Source organism: Lathamus discolor, chromosome 3 (genome assembly GCF_037157495.1).
Source record: "Lathamus discolor isolate bLatDis1 chromosome 3, bLatDis1.hap1, whole genome shotgun sequence".
Classification (NCBI taxonomy): domain Eukaryota; kingdom Metazoa; phylum Chordata; class Aves; order Psittaciformes; family Psittacidae; genus Lathamus; species Lathamus discolor.
In genome coordinates, this window is record NC_088886.1 from 113165782 (window position 1) to 113179316 (window position 13535).

The 13535-nt window shown below is 36.9% G+C and overlaps 1 protein-coding gene across 1 annotated transcript in view; it reads right to left on the reverse strand.

Annotated features, from left to right (window-relative positions):
* The window catches only part of KIF5C (kinesin family member 5C), an 89327-nt gene that overhangs the window by 40196 nt on the left and 35596 nt on the right, over positions 1-13535 (reverse strand). Inside the window, exons 3-8 of the mRNA XM_065671233.1 lie at positions 11428-11501; positions 6817-6921; positions 4144-4192; positions 3230-3285; positions 2303-2390; positions 64-188 (exon numbers count right to left, since the gene is read on the reverse strand). Coding sequence (XP_065527305.1) covers positions 64-188; positions 2303-2390; positions 3230-3285; positions 4144-4192; positions 6817-6921; positions 11428-11501 — 497 coding nt within the window. The remainder of the gene's footprint in view (positions 1-63; positions 189-2302; positions 2391-3229; positions 3286-4143; positions 4193-6816; positions 6922-11427; positions 11502-13535) is intronic.

Consider the following 13535-nt stretch of genomic DNA (forward strand, 5'->3'; position numbering starts at 1 on the left):
CACATAACCAGGTTAGTGATCCCACTAGGATCATTCAGCAGTTAAGGTAAAAGGGAAGATTACCTTCTCACTTCCAGCCAAGTCTACCAGGTAGAGCTTTCCACTGAGTTTTTTCTCAGTTTCCACATTCTCCTGTTTAATGTTAATAAGGAAGATACTGTGGCTCCTAGAGCTGTGTTCATTCATATCTGCAATCATATTTGAAAGGTTTTGTTTAAATGACAAAGAAATTCTATTTCATCAGAGCTTGCCTATGGCTAGCAAATTCAAAAGTGAAAAACCACTCAATGGAGAACGCAGATCGCTGTACTGACAGAAGTGTTCATGCCAAGAGCTGCAAATAAAGCTCGCTCACTCACTCACTGACTACAGAATGTGCTCCTGCTTTCTCCCAACATGACCAGATGAACCAGCTTCATGCTAAATGACAATCCTGGGAAAAAAGCTGGTTTGGTTTTGGTTTTTTTCTCCTTTCTTTTTTGAAAGTTTTTTTGTTCCCCTGAAGCAATAAAATTTGACCAGAAATAGTAAAAAAATCATAGCATAAGAAGTGTTCAAGGCCAGGTTGGATGGGGCTTGGAGCAACCTGGTCTAGTAGAAGGTGTCCCTGCCCGTGGCAGGGGGTTGGAACTGGATGAGCTTTGAGGTCCCTTCCAACCTAACCCATTCTAGGATTCTGTGAATAATAAAAAAACATTTTACAGATACAGTAAGAAATAAAGGTTCTGAACTTTTATGCCTCTTCATAGACAGCTTACACTAAAAATTATGCGATATAATAGACACTATTTTAGACATAGAACTACAATGAGTATGTTATGCTCAGCATCCTGGACCGAGGAATAATTTTGTGCCCAGCGAGAGAATTTAAAGAGAAGTAAAAATAATTGCTGGGCACATCTCAGTCCAACTGTGTGAGGAGATCTCACAACATTTAGCAAAAGTTTTTGTCAAAACCATGCTATTTAAATTCAAATTTCAGAGTGATACTTATTGCTTAAGTAGTTAAAAATTCTTCCTCACCCAGGCCACAGGTAAACACAAGCAGTTAATTTCAGCTTCCACTTGTTGTAAGTTTGATTGTAACCATGTTACTCTTGAAGTTTCATAAAGTAGCAAAAAGAAAGCACTAAGAATCAGTAAACCATTTCTCATCCATTTTCTCTTATTTTCTGTTACCAGAAACCCCACTACCACCTTTCACCCATTCCCATTTGTAGCAACGTTTGTAGTTCTCTGAACTCCCCTTTTCTTCTCCACCTCCAAACTCATTTTTTTTTTCAATAACACTTCCAAATTTGCTCCTTGGATTTCAGTCTAGGTAAAATTCATTCTGCATCAGCTTCTGTCAGAACTTTCCTGTGTGCACCAAATGCAACAGGTGGCACCACAGCAAAAGCTGTATTTAGAAATTTTTTCTTAAAGAGAATAGCAGAAACAATGGAAGGAAACATTACTTCGAAAAAAAAGATAATTCTATTACTATGATGAGAAAGGCACGGGATAGCCAAAGCAATATCGTATTTAACAAAATGAGAAGGTAGAGACATGAAGGAGAAAGAAGTTACTCTGTGCGTCATAAAAAACCAGTTTCTGCATTAAAAAATATACGAATACCCCACCCTAAAGATCTGACTTACAAAGCTGCAGTCCTGCCAATGTGACTGCTTGGATCAAAGACATCTTACAGAATAAATTGGGAATAGGCCAAAGAATACCTGTCCTTTTTATTACCATAATGCTAGTAGGCTGCATGTAACACAATGTCAACAGATCTGGCACAGGCTGAAGCAATTATGTTTTTTAATTCAGGAAGATTTGTTTGCTTTGCCATCATGGAACTCAGTCCAAGTCATTGCTTCACTGGGATAACTTATAAGAGATAGGCAGAGTCTGACAACTGCTCTGCAGTCTTTGCCTTCTGTTTGAGCGGTGAATTATTTTGAGTTCTAGACTTGTAGCACAAAGAAGAGAGTATCTATGTAATTTCAGTTATACATAATTTCAAGATATCTATACTACGTGTAACAATGCATATTTGACACGTTATATAACAATACTATATAATGCCATGTATTAAATTCAGGAGTTCTCGAAGCTGAAAGTCAATGAATGTTTCTGTACGCAGTGAAGCAGTAAAAAAAGTACACACTATTCATTTTAAAGCGTTATAATATGTGCTTCATTACATCCTTCACAAAAGTGACTCAAAGTACTTTGTGAACGTGAAGAATCAATACATCACTAGGAAGCCACAATCACCCACACTGTATAGCCAGAAAAGCCTTCACAGAATACTTACTTGTAACGGCTACATGACGGTTAGCTTTCCCTTCATCAATGACATCTAAAACTTCTTCAGGACTAGATACAAATCTTTCTGTACAACCCTAGAAAAATGCAAGTTGAAACCAGAAAGCTTTAGGAATTGCGCTAGTACTCTAAATGCCATCAGGAAGGATATTTAGCACTGATGAACAAAATAATTAGAACCATCAACATCCGACATGATCACTAGCAAGGCAATGGACAAAAGATGCCTTTGTATGACTTTCAGGGTCAACTGGGAGAAAATTTCCTTTCACCAGATTAAAGACTTGATACAGCATATAATCCCACTACTAATTTGGGTTAGATTACATACCCAAATTAGTTTTTCTCTCTCAAACTACAAGACAAGATGCATAGTCCTTGCTCTCTGCCTTAATGTAATATTACTGAAGGAATTATTTGATCTTTTTTTTCCCTCCTGAGGATGAGAATAAACAGAACAATATTTTATGTATATTATTAAGTCTCATATATGTTCATTACAAGTATATTATATTTAAGTGAGGGCCCAGGAAGTTATAAAACAAATTCCTAACCCAACAAATCTGTTGTAAAATACTGTGAGATTATAGCACATATGCAAAAAAACTAAAGAACAAAATTCTTCAGAATGTTCTCTTTCACACCTGCCATGAAATGGGAATATGAATACTTAAAATTTAACGCCATACTATCAAAACATAAATGTTTAAAGTTAGGAAAATAAAGCAAACATGATTCAAGCCTGTTAGCATTTCCGGAAACTATTTAAATCCAGTGACCAATACTATTTGAACATTCAAGACTTCAAACATAAGCTGAATCATTTCAGCAAACACACCGGGATACAAACAGAAATGTGTAAATAAATGAGTATGCGAGAAAGAATGAAAAACTGAACATCAAATTTTCCCTGTACCTTAACATATGGGACTCTGTTTTTATCTTCATGTACAGCGAGGTTTGTCTTTGACACTAGAAAAAAAAGATGGCAATCATTAAGAATACTCCACGGGTAATAATGTGTCAACTATCAAACTGACAGACAAATATTGTGAACATATCAAATTTGTAAGTGAGAACTGCAGTTGCTCCTTATGAACTACCAATATTTCTGTTACTAAAACTTGTTTCTCGTCCTGTTCACCTTGTACCTGCTTCTTTAAAACTAACTTTACTCCACAAAAACTTTTATTTATTGCTTGGATAAGTAAAATGAACACAGACCAATTTGGATTTTGCCAAAGCAGGAAGAATCTCAAAACAGACAGAAGAACTCGCAGGAATTCAAAACAGCTCAAATACTTGTTCCTGGGTTTCTGTTACAGCATATATTTCTGTCTTCAGACTGATTCACACACACAATTCACACTTTCATTAACATACAGTGCACATATACAGAGACACAAACTGTAAAAAATACAGATCACTCCCAATAAATTCTACCTAACAGAAGCAAAGCAAGCAATATGTTGAACTGAATGCATCCTGAGTTAACAGGGGTGGGGAGGAGGAAACAACCAAAACACAATAAAAAACAATGGAACACTATATACATTATTACAGTTTGACTTTGAGAACATAATTTACCAATGAGGCTCAGACCTGCCTTGGAGTCTGTAAAATTCTCTGTACCCTTTTATAACCAAACTATGTAGCACTGCAGAGGTAGGTGCACAAGAGTTAGAGATCAGGTAACTTAAACTGCTAAACACTTTTTCACAAACCCATAGAGCTACTGTCAAAGAAAATAGCTGTTTCTCCTTAAGCACTGATTCAAAGCACTACATCAAGCCCCAAAACACTTAATCACACAAGAAATGCAGAACTTACCATCAAGTAGGTCCCTTATTTTGTCCAAATATATCTCAAAGTAGGAAACCTAATTAAGAAACATTAGATTTATACATCTTTGTACCTGCATTTCCATATCTGTCAAAACAAAAAGCACCAAACTAAAAATAAAACCCATTTCCCACAGAGTTTGAATCACATCTTCCATGTGAACATCTGTGTATTTTGCATGATTTACAAGTCACTGATCTTTCTCCATTTTACCAGAGATTCATCAGGAAAGTATAGGAAAAAAAACCCAACTTCAGACAAATCTTATCTTCTTTTTTGTTTTCAACATAGGCAAAATTGACAAAAGTGTTGAACAGAATCAAATCAATTCGGCTACTATCATACCAGGATAGCTGCATCACGAGAAGGGTCAAGTTTGACAACTGTAGGAGGTATACTGATATTCAGCAGTGCAAAAGCAGGCAGCACCTTTGATGGTTTGACATACGAGTTATATAAGCCTAAGCAATATAAGCAATATATATCAAATTAAATTTAAAATGAAGCATAAATAAAAGTTCTGTCTTGAATCAAGTCCCAAAGAAGAAACTGAAAATGAGCTTTTCTGTAACAGAGACACAGACAATTGTCCTAAAAAAAAAAACCCAAACAAAACAGGAGAGGGAGAACGAATGAATGACTTTCTTAACAAAAGGGCATTCAACTCAGCAGCAAACACAAATGTCTTAGGGGCATGGTACCTAACTGTACCCTAAATAAGCTTTGCCCAAGGATTATTTAGCTAGAATACTAGACGGCTAAACTCTAGGTATCAGTAAATTCTAGCTATTTAGTAAATTATCTTTTTCTCTCAAGTGAAAAATAAATCATGTGAGGTTTTATAACAATGAATTGATCTTCCTATGTGACAACTGCTATTAAATAGAGATATATTTTGCTTTTATGCATTTTACTTCACCTGTGTCCCATTTAAAGCCATCCTCTGGATCAGCTCATTTTAACAGTCCTGGTCTCCCACACTTAAGTCACGTGCTTTATATTATCCTATTAACACACTGCTGAGGACCAACACACCTCCCTGTTCTAAATGTGCCTCTATTAAAGAGGGAAATGAAGAAAAAAATGATGTTAATTTTCAACATTGGATCAGTTATTAAAAGACTATGACAGTTTAGTTAAATTCTTGCTCCCGCTGACAGAACATGCATCTCTCTCAATGACAGCTCCTTGTATAATCACTCACTCATTCACTGTTATTTAGGCAGCTTTTCTGTTAAGATATTCATAAATGTCAACTATGATAAGAAAACCACTGAAACAATTCACTGCTGGCAGAACATGATTTATAAAATGATAATCATCTGCCAGGACAGGAACTTACTACATCTTGTACAAGGGGGTCCCCATCTGTTGGTATCCAAGTGCTATCAGAAGAATAGCAACACCCACAGGACAACTTTACAGATTACAAAGAGAAATCAGTGTCACTCCTATGGAAGTGACTCCTATAAACATTCAGAGGTGTCTCTTCCTAAGGAGCTCAATATTTTAAAATCTAAGGTCTATTAAAATATTCAGATGGTTTGTTTGTAATTCATAAGGCTGCTCCTTCTGTGTGTACTTCATGAGCATGCCCACAAACAGGCACTGCTAAGAATGTTCTCAATACAGAATTACCTAGTCCTTTTTGGAAGATCGGCGGCTGGTTCAGAGGTTCTCTGGTAGATTATTAAAATACATACACACACGTATACCCCAGAAGTGCTTCAAGGGCTTTAATGCAAGCAGCACTAAAAATCCACTTATCTCTAACTGTTAGGCACAAGAGGGACAGAGGAGGAGAGCTTCATTCTCAGAGAGCATCACCTGGTCACAGCAGGAGAAGGGACAGTGTTTTCACACTCTACCTGTGCTCAGCTACTTAACCGTACTGAAGCCATTTAGGTATATTCTATGCGTTTTGGGGGAGGGTTGACAGAAGAGTACTCATTTTTCACTGGGTAATTTTACAGATACCTGCTTGGAAACAAGCTGTACCTGACCCCAACTCTGCCAGATGGACCAGTGCCCCCTGCCATGGCTGAACGCTCCCCAGGAGACTGGACGAACAGTAGGAATTAAAGGTCACTCAAGAAATTTGAGAGATCATACGGTTGGGATCAAGATAGGGACATGGAAAAACATAGCAGCTGTTCAAATTGAGACTTAGACCACTATCTTAAGGAACTCATACACAGGCTTCAGAGCAAAAAATTACTTCTAAGTATCTTTCTGTAAATTGCCCAAAACCATCTTTCCTTCATTTCAAACCCACATACTATAGCAGACAGCGTATCAGTATTCTCACAAACATCATGGAAATCAGTGGTATTTATGGTCATAAGTACAGTCTATGGGGAAGCTGAAGTGAAGTGTTTTCTTACCATGTTGATTAGCCTATCAACCGTGGTGAGAGACAAGACAATCAACAGACTAGTGAACTTGAGCTGAAAACACACTCAAGAAAAACTTCCATCAAAGGCTAGTAACTGTATTAGGTCATTTCTAGTAAACCTCCTTAGTAACATAATGCTTTTTTGAGTTATAAAAGGAAGAAAGGAAAAATTCTGAAGTACAATGTTATAGCATAAATGCAGATTTCCCATCCAGCCCCACTCTCTTCCATCCGACCCATTACGTAACACGTCATTCTGCATTTACCTTTATATGAAACTCCAGGTTTTCATCCATGGAGTAGATGTGATCAAAGATGTCATGTGCAATTCTTGGAATAATTCCCATGAGCTGAGGGTCGTGCAGCTTTCCCTGCAGACACAAAATCAAACCATGTCTTGGAAAGCCTTACGCAGGCACAAGAGAAGAGAAAGCCTTGTCCAAACACACTTTCCTCCAGCAGGTCCCTATGAACATATCTCCTGCTCTTGCAGAGGATTCACTTGATACAAGTGCACAGAAAAGGTGGCAGAGCAACTCAATGTCTTAGCACTCTTCACCCAATGAAACACCTATTTGTCTTGTCAGCTCCTGCCATTTGCTAAGCATGCTGTCCTGCCGCTATTTAGGCTGCCACTCTCCAACCAAAGAGAGATGAATAAACACAAATGTACAAATAACAGCCCAGTTCTCACAGTTAAATCAGTTATTTGGAAACGTGTCAGAAACAAGAAGCTTTAAAACATTTTGTTTCTCTTTCACTACTATGCTAGAAAGCTAAAGGGAAATCTGGGTTGTAGGGATTTGAGGATTAGAGTAATATATTCTGATTTGAGATGCTGGGCCTATTGCCAGGGAGCTGTGCCTTACGAATGCTACTGTTCTCCATGTTAATTTGTACAACTACCTTCTTCCTTTCTTTCAAGAACTGAATATTAACTAAAACCAACAATTTCCCTGGTGTGTGACTCCTTTTTGCATTTCTCTTTCAGACAGACACATGCAGGAAAGCTAACACCACTTGAAAACTGAATAGAAAAATAGACTTGAAATAAAAACCTTTTCTGACTACAGGATACACTGCACTGTTAATTCCAGATGTTTTATGAAACTGCTGAAATATGCACTAACAACTCACCAGTTGTTAAGACTCCATCAGAACACAGCACCTAGAAACTGTAATACACCTTTTGAATATATCTTTGTCCAAAGAATACTGCCCGTATCAGCACAAAGCATGTTACTCCATATAGTGGCAGGGAATTTATTTTTTTTTTAATATAGTGGGTAACCATACAATTCCAAATCATGGGAAGTCAGATTTAACCTGTATTTGCTAAAAATTATTAAACACCAGATTTATTTATTTATTTATTTTTAGCAAAATAGTAAGAAAATCATACAAATGTACATATGTTTTTCAGTATTCAGCATGTCTGTGAATGACTAGTGGCTCGTATTGATCTGTTTTGCAAGTTTCTCAACCTTCATTAGTATACTCAAATATAGTCTTCCTAGGCACGGCTTCCTTTTTGCTCAGGCTGGTGAAATGACAGTCAACTTCTAAGCATCAGCTTAGGATCAAGAAAATTTCACACAGCTTCTTACAAAATCTCTCCCTCTGTCTCAAAGCCTGCATTTAAAGTAGTTACTAAGTTTCTGCCCTCAAATTACATAAATATCTGGGGGGGGGGGGGAAGGGGTGGGAATATAGATAAATCAGTTACATTGCTGCTGACTGCCTTCCCTAGAAAGCAGCACTCAGCTATATCTAAACCATGAATATTTCATCTGTATTATACAAATAATATTGCCTTCTGCAGCAAAAGTGTTAACACCATATTGAACATCTTATTATGCTTCTCAAAAACTAAAAAAGTCCTTGTCATATGATACACCATTTTATTTCACATTACAAGAATGAAAAAAAGGGTGAATGAATAAACCAAATCCCTGATGGAGGAGAAAACTCTGTACAAACACACATCCCAACACTGTTTTACCTTGTCAGCTCACTACTCGGTTCTGTCACACAGTGCAGTTATTGAACAGAGACTGCGATATAGTTTTCACACTACCAGTTTCTTCTCCCTGAAGAAGTCCTTGAAAAGCTCACTGAAACCAACTGACTATCCTGTATTAGTGCATGGAGAGGGTTTTCCCAAAGAGGGAAAAAGTAGTTTTTCCTAAACCAGGAAAAAACAAGAGATTGGTTTATATTTCTTCAGCGCACATAAATCCAACCAAAGGTATGCCTACACTATGAAGTACTGCAAAATGCATGATTCCTAAAGCGGCAAAGGCAGCTATAGAACCAAAAATGCTAGAGCTATGCAGCATCCCCTTTTCTATAGCTGCTTTGACCAGGCTGCATCACTATCTCAGCCAAGGGATGATTTGAATTCAAACAATTGTTGCAGAAACTTCTGTCTGCACAGAGGTGCATCAGCTTTGGGATCACTATACCAGGCAAACAAATCCCTTAATAAGTGTGGGGAAGTGACAACTTACAAAAGCATCTGATAAACATTCTTCCAACCCCAACAAGCCCTGTACTAATTATGCTTTCTTTTACATAGCTTTCTCCAGGTCAGAAGAGAAATCAATCTGTAAAACATGATTAAGTGTAAGTCACTGCATCTACAACTTCTTGGGCTCCAGCCTTCTCGCTATTTAAGTCAGCAGAAACTACAGTGAAACAATATCACATTCAACACTTTAAGAAGAGTTAAGATCTTTAAAAGGCTGAAACACCAACAGTCTGTCATGCATTGACAAATACTCATTTTTTACTTTATTATAAATGGATTTTTACTAAAATAAGAGATGATTGAAGCAGGTCCTACTATAATTCACGGAGACCATAAACTGGAAGGGAAGAGAAAGGTAAAAGGGTAAAAGTAGGCTATTCACAGGATAGCTGGAATTAAAAAAATAATAATAAAAAAACCCAAATAAAATTTAAAAAGGGGAAAAAAAAAAAAAGGGGGGGAAAAAAACCCACAAAAAACCCACCCACAACAACAACCAAAAACCCATCAAAAAACCCCACCAAAAAACCCCCAACCCACTCTCATGGAGTTAGCTGTAACCTCAGAACAAGTTTGAGACATGTGCTGTTGCTGCTACGCTGACACTGCAGTTTGTAAACTAACCCAAAGCACCCAGATGGAGAGTTCTCTGCTCATTAAAGCCTCTCATTTAAATAATAACTTTACTTTCTACATTTAAACATAGCAGGCAGGCAGTAGCTATTGACGTGCAACATTTGAGACAGTGCTGTTTTATTTCAGGATGTTGACACAATAACTACAATCTATAAGGATTCAGTATTGAAAATAACTATAAAGTCAAAGCCCATCAACATAATCTCATGAGCAAAAAATATGTAATTTTTAAGAAGGTATCTATCTTGCTATACAGGTTGGTAAGACCTATCTGTGTCAGAAAGCCTATCCTGGCTATATTATACTACCATGTCCTGTTTAAGATTAATACTATGAAGTATTTCACTGAAAATCCTCCGTAACAGCTTTATCAAGAGGATTTACTATTTCTTCAACTTCAGACTATTTTTTCCTTCCACAACATACTTTAGCAACTTTACAAGGGGATGTTAGGTTAAAAGGGGGATTAAAGCTGAATATAGGTTTGGTTCCACTTTAAAATGACAGCTTTTTCTTTATTAAAGAAGTAAACCAGCCATTTTTCTACAGTCATTTTCTTTATCACAGCTTGTAATTCTGAATATAAATTGGCTTTAAGAGATCTTTCCCCATGCCATGTGGAAGCACCAGCTCAAGCCCTGCAGACATTTTGATTTAATTACATTCAGAGCTGGTGGATTACTCAGCCATTGTGCCATCTGTGAGGGCTGAGCTAGTGATTTCCCCCATCCTCACAAGGACAGACTTAATTAGACGTGAGGTATCAGTTATTGTATCCTCCAGGAAAGGAGCAACTGTGGCAATTGAACAGCAAATTCACCAGGGCTTTTTGGCTCACAGGAATATTGCTTTACTCAACCTTCAGGTTAGGTAGGTCACCTGTGTTAACCATGTAGCAAAACCATCTGATGCTGTTAAATGAATGAAAACTAATTTTTTCCTTTTATTTAGAAAAACTTTGCTTTAGACCTCCCATTTAATGTTCACAATTGAACTGAAATGCTCCAAGCTTGTACACCATTGTAGTGGAACAATCCTATGTGAGGATTAAATGCTTGAATGATCCTCCTTTTTTAGCAAAAGCCTAAAATATGTAAATGTCTTCTAATTGAACAGTTTAAAAAAAAAATAAATAAATAAACACAGGGAAAAAGCCTGCACTGACACACCTCACATAGCAGAAATATGAACAGGATTTCAGCCACTGGAATTTGGTAGAGTTTGGCATTTTTCTCCTCCAAAGCAACAATTCTCAAATTCATCCATCTGTGCTGTAGCATGTGAGAGTGATATTCCCAGAAGGGGAGTGCAAATGAGAAAACCTATAACCAAGGCAGGAATTTTCGTAATCCTGCACGCAATGGATCTCTGTAGACCCTTATTACTGTTTTCATTTGTGGATTAACAAATCTCACTCAAATCCTTTAAAATATACACATAGCAAAACTGTTGAAACAAATACGGAGAAAATACTTGATATTTTTCACTCACCACTTCTTAGTTTGGCTAGATATCTGTAGACATCTCCTGAAAATAAACCCTCCATGTTGAAAGAAATATTACAGCTTAAAAGGCAACAGAACCTAAACATACCTAGATCTCTTTTTATATATTACTTACAGCTGAGTGCACCAGATAGCTGGCTTGTTCAAGTAATTGGTACATACAGTTGTACTGCTTCTACCAAACTGAATTAATTTTGCCACTGTACCTCCATAGTATGTGTTTTTCCTGACGATGTCTGCCCATAAGCAAAGATTGTGCCATTGTACCCTTCAAGAACATCTGCAAGAAGAAGAACAATTAAAACTCATATTGCCATCTTCAAGCTTATCATAATTTCAAGTCTTCTGCAATATTGATGCTCAATTAGAAAACAGTTTGTGCAATAACCAAAAAGAAAAATATGACACAACCCTTAAGAACAAAAATAATTCATAATACAAAAATCAAATCTAAATTAAAGAATTGCAGAATTATTGACATCTCATTTCCCTGGGGGGAAAAAAAAATCATCTCTGGACACTAGATATTGTCTGATACACCTGTGTAACATGGGAAACAGAAAACTGCCTGCATTGCAATTGCACCATACAGAAAATTAAACTCATACTGTGTATTTTTACTACTATATCACCCTCAACAGTTCATGGCCTCATTAATTTTCTAGCCTGTCTGTAAAGCATAAGAGGAAAGCAAGAAGAAAGTCATATAAGCAGAACTGGCTTTATCGAAATATACTTCTCTCAAGGCAGAATGAATAAATTTATATTGCATTAATATATAAAAAATATCCATTTTTAAATTTGCAGCAGTTAATGTCCACAGTAGCTTTTAGAAATCCATGAGGGTTGCAAACCAGCTGGTTCTTAGGCACAGTCCCATGTCCATTCATTGCAGTTGAAAGGATTACTGGGTGGGACTTGCTCCAGGCAAGTGAATTTGAAGTCTTAAGTAAGGGCACCTATTTATGCAGCTTTCATGTAAGAAAAAAAAAATACAGTAATATTTAGGATAGTTGCTCATAAAAAATGAAGGAAACCTCCAATCTAAAAACCCCACACAGCTCACATCAGATTCCTGTGAATGATCCCCCTGGATCCCAAATGCAGCAAGAATGATGCTGGCCAGGGTGCTCGCTTAGGGACGCCCACCTTCCTTCTGAAATATTTATTCTGTTGCTCACCCCTCTATATCTGTACTAATACCAGATAGCAGGAAAAAAAAGATGTTTGCGTGTGTGTGTATTTATAGGAAATACATACACATGACCATATTATATAATATTACATATGCCATACATGTTGCATTTACATAAACACAAACACATATAATTTCCTTATTTGTATCTCCATATGTCTGTGTGTAGCTGGTCCAGATAGAAAGAATACTTAAATATGATACATTAGAAAAATATGAAAAGAATGAAGAAGAACAAACATGAAAAAAATCTGAGAAAAACCATGGAAAAGTTATTTCAAAGAAAAGAAATTGATAAAAAGAAAGGGAAGAAGATGTTTTACAAAGGCAACTGCTACACAGACCCAGCATTTCCTAGACAGCAATACTGAGTAAGGATGAAACTGGAATGAAGACATTTTAAATATATATATTCTAATTAAACACAGAGTGTAACTATTTAAGTTGTGTCAGAACTGTTTTGGAGAGCTGAAGAGAACAGACAAGCCAGAGGCTGTATAGACCTCCATAAAGTATTGCTGGCTAAATTTTTCAAATCTTGAAATCTATGAAAATGACAAAGAGACTCTAATTACTGTCATTCTGGTATTAACATTTCGTATAAATTTAGCATCCTCATCTGTTTACAAAAATAGATACTCTGATTATTCTTGCTTTAGAGAAACAATGCTTAAAATAAGCAATTATAAATAACAATTGCATAGATAAAAAAACAGATGTCCAGGCACAGATGCAGTGCTATCTTGAGTTCATGCCTTCAACCCATTACTTCACCTACTAAATAGGACCATGTTACTGGTTATTTCAAAACATTCCCTCACCAGTTCTTCTCTGAAGGGAACATCTCATTCGTTTTCAGTTCAACACAGAATGAATGAGTGGAAGTGCTACAACAAAGGTAGCTTGAATGCAGGAGAAAACTGGTGGTGAGCCTCATGCCCCCTCTGCACCATGTTCAAAGCCCATTCATTGAACTTTCACAGGTGCAATTTGAGTGGCTTTTTTTTCCAATAAATCCTCAGTCGAGATCCCCAGGACAGTGAGAAGAGTGTGCAGCAAGCTCATTGCCCTGGAGTTCAAGAGAGCAGACTTTGGCCTCTTCAGGAACCCACTCAGTAA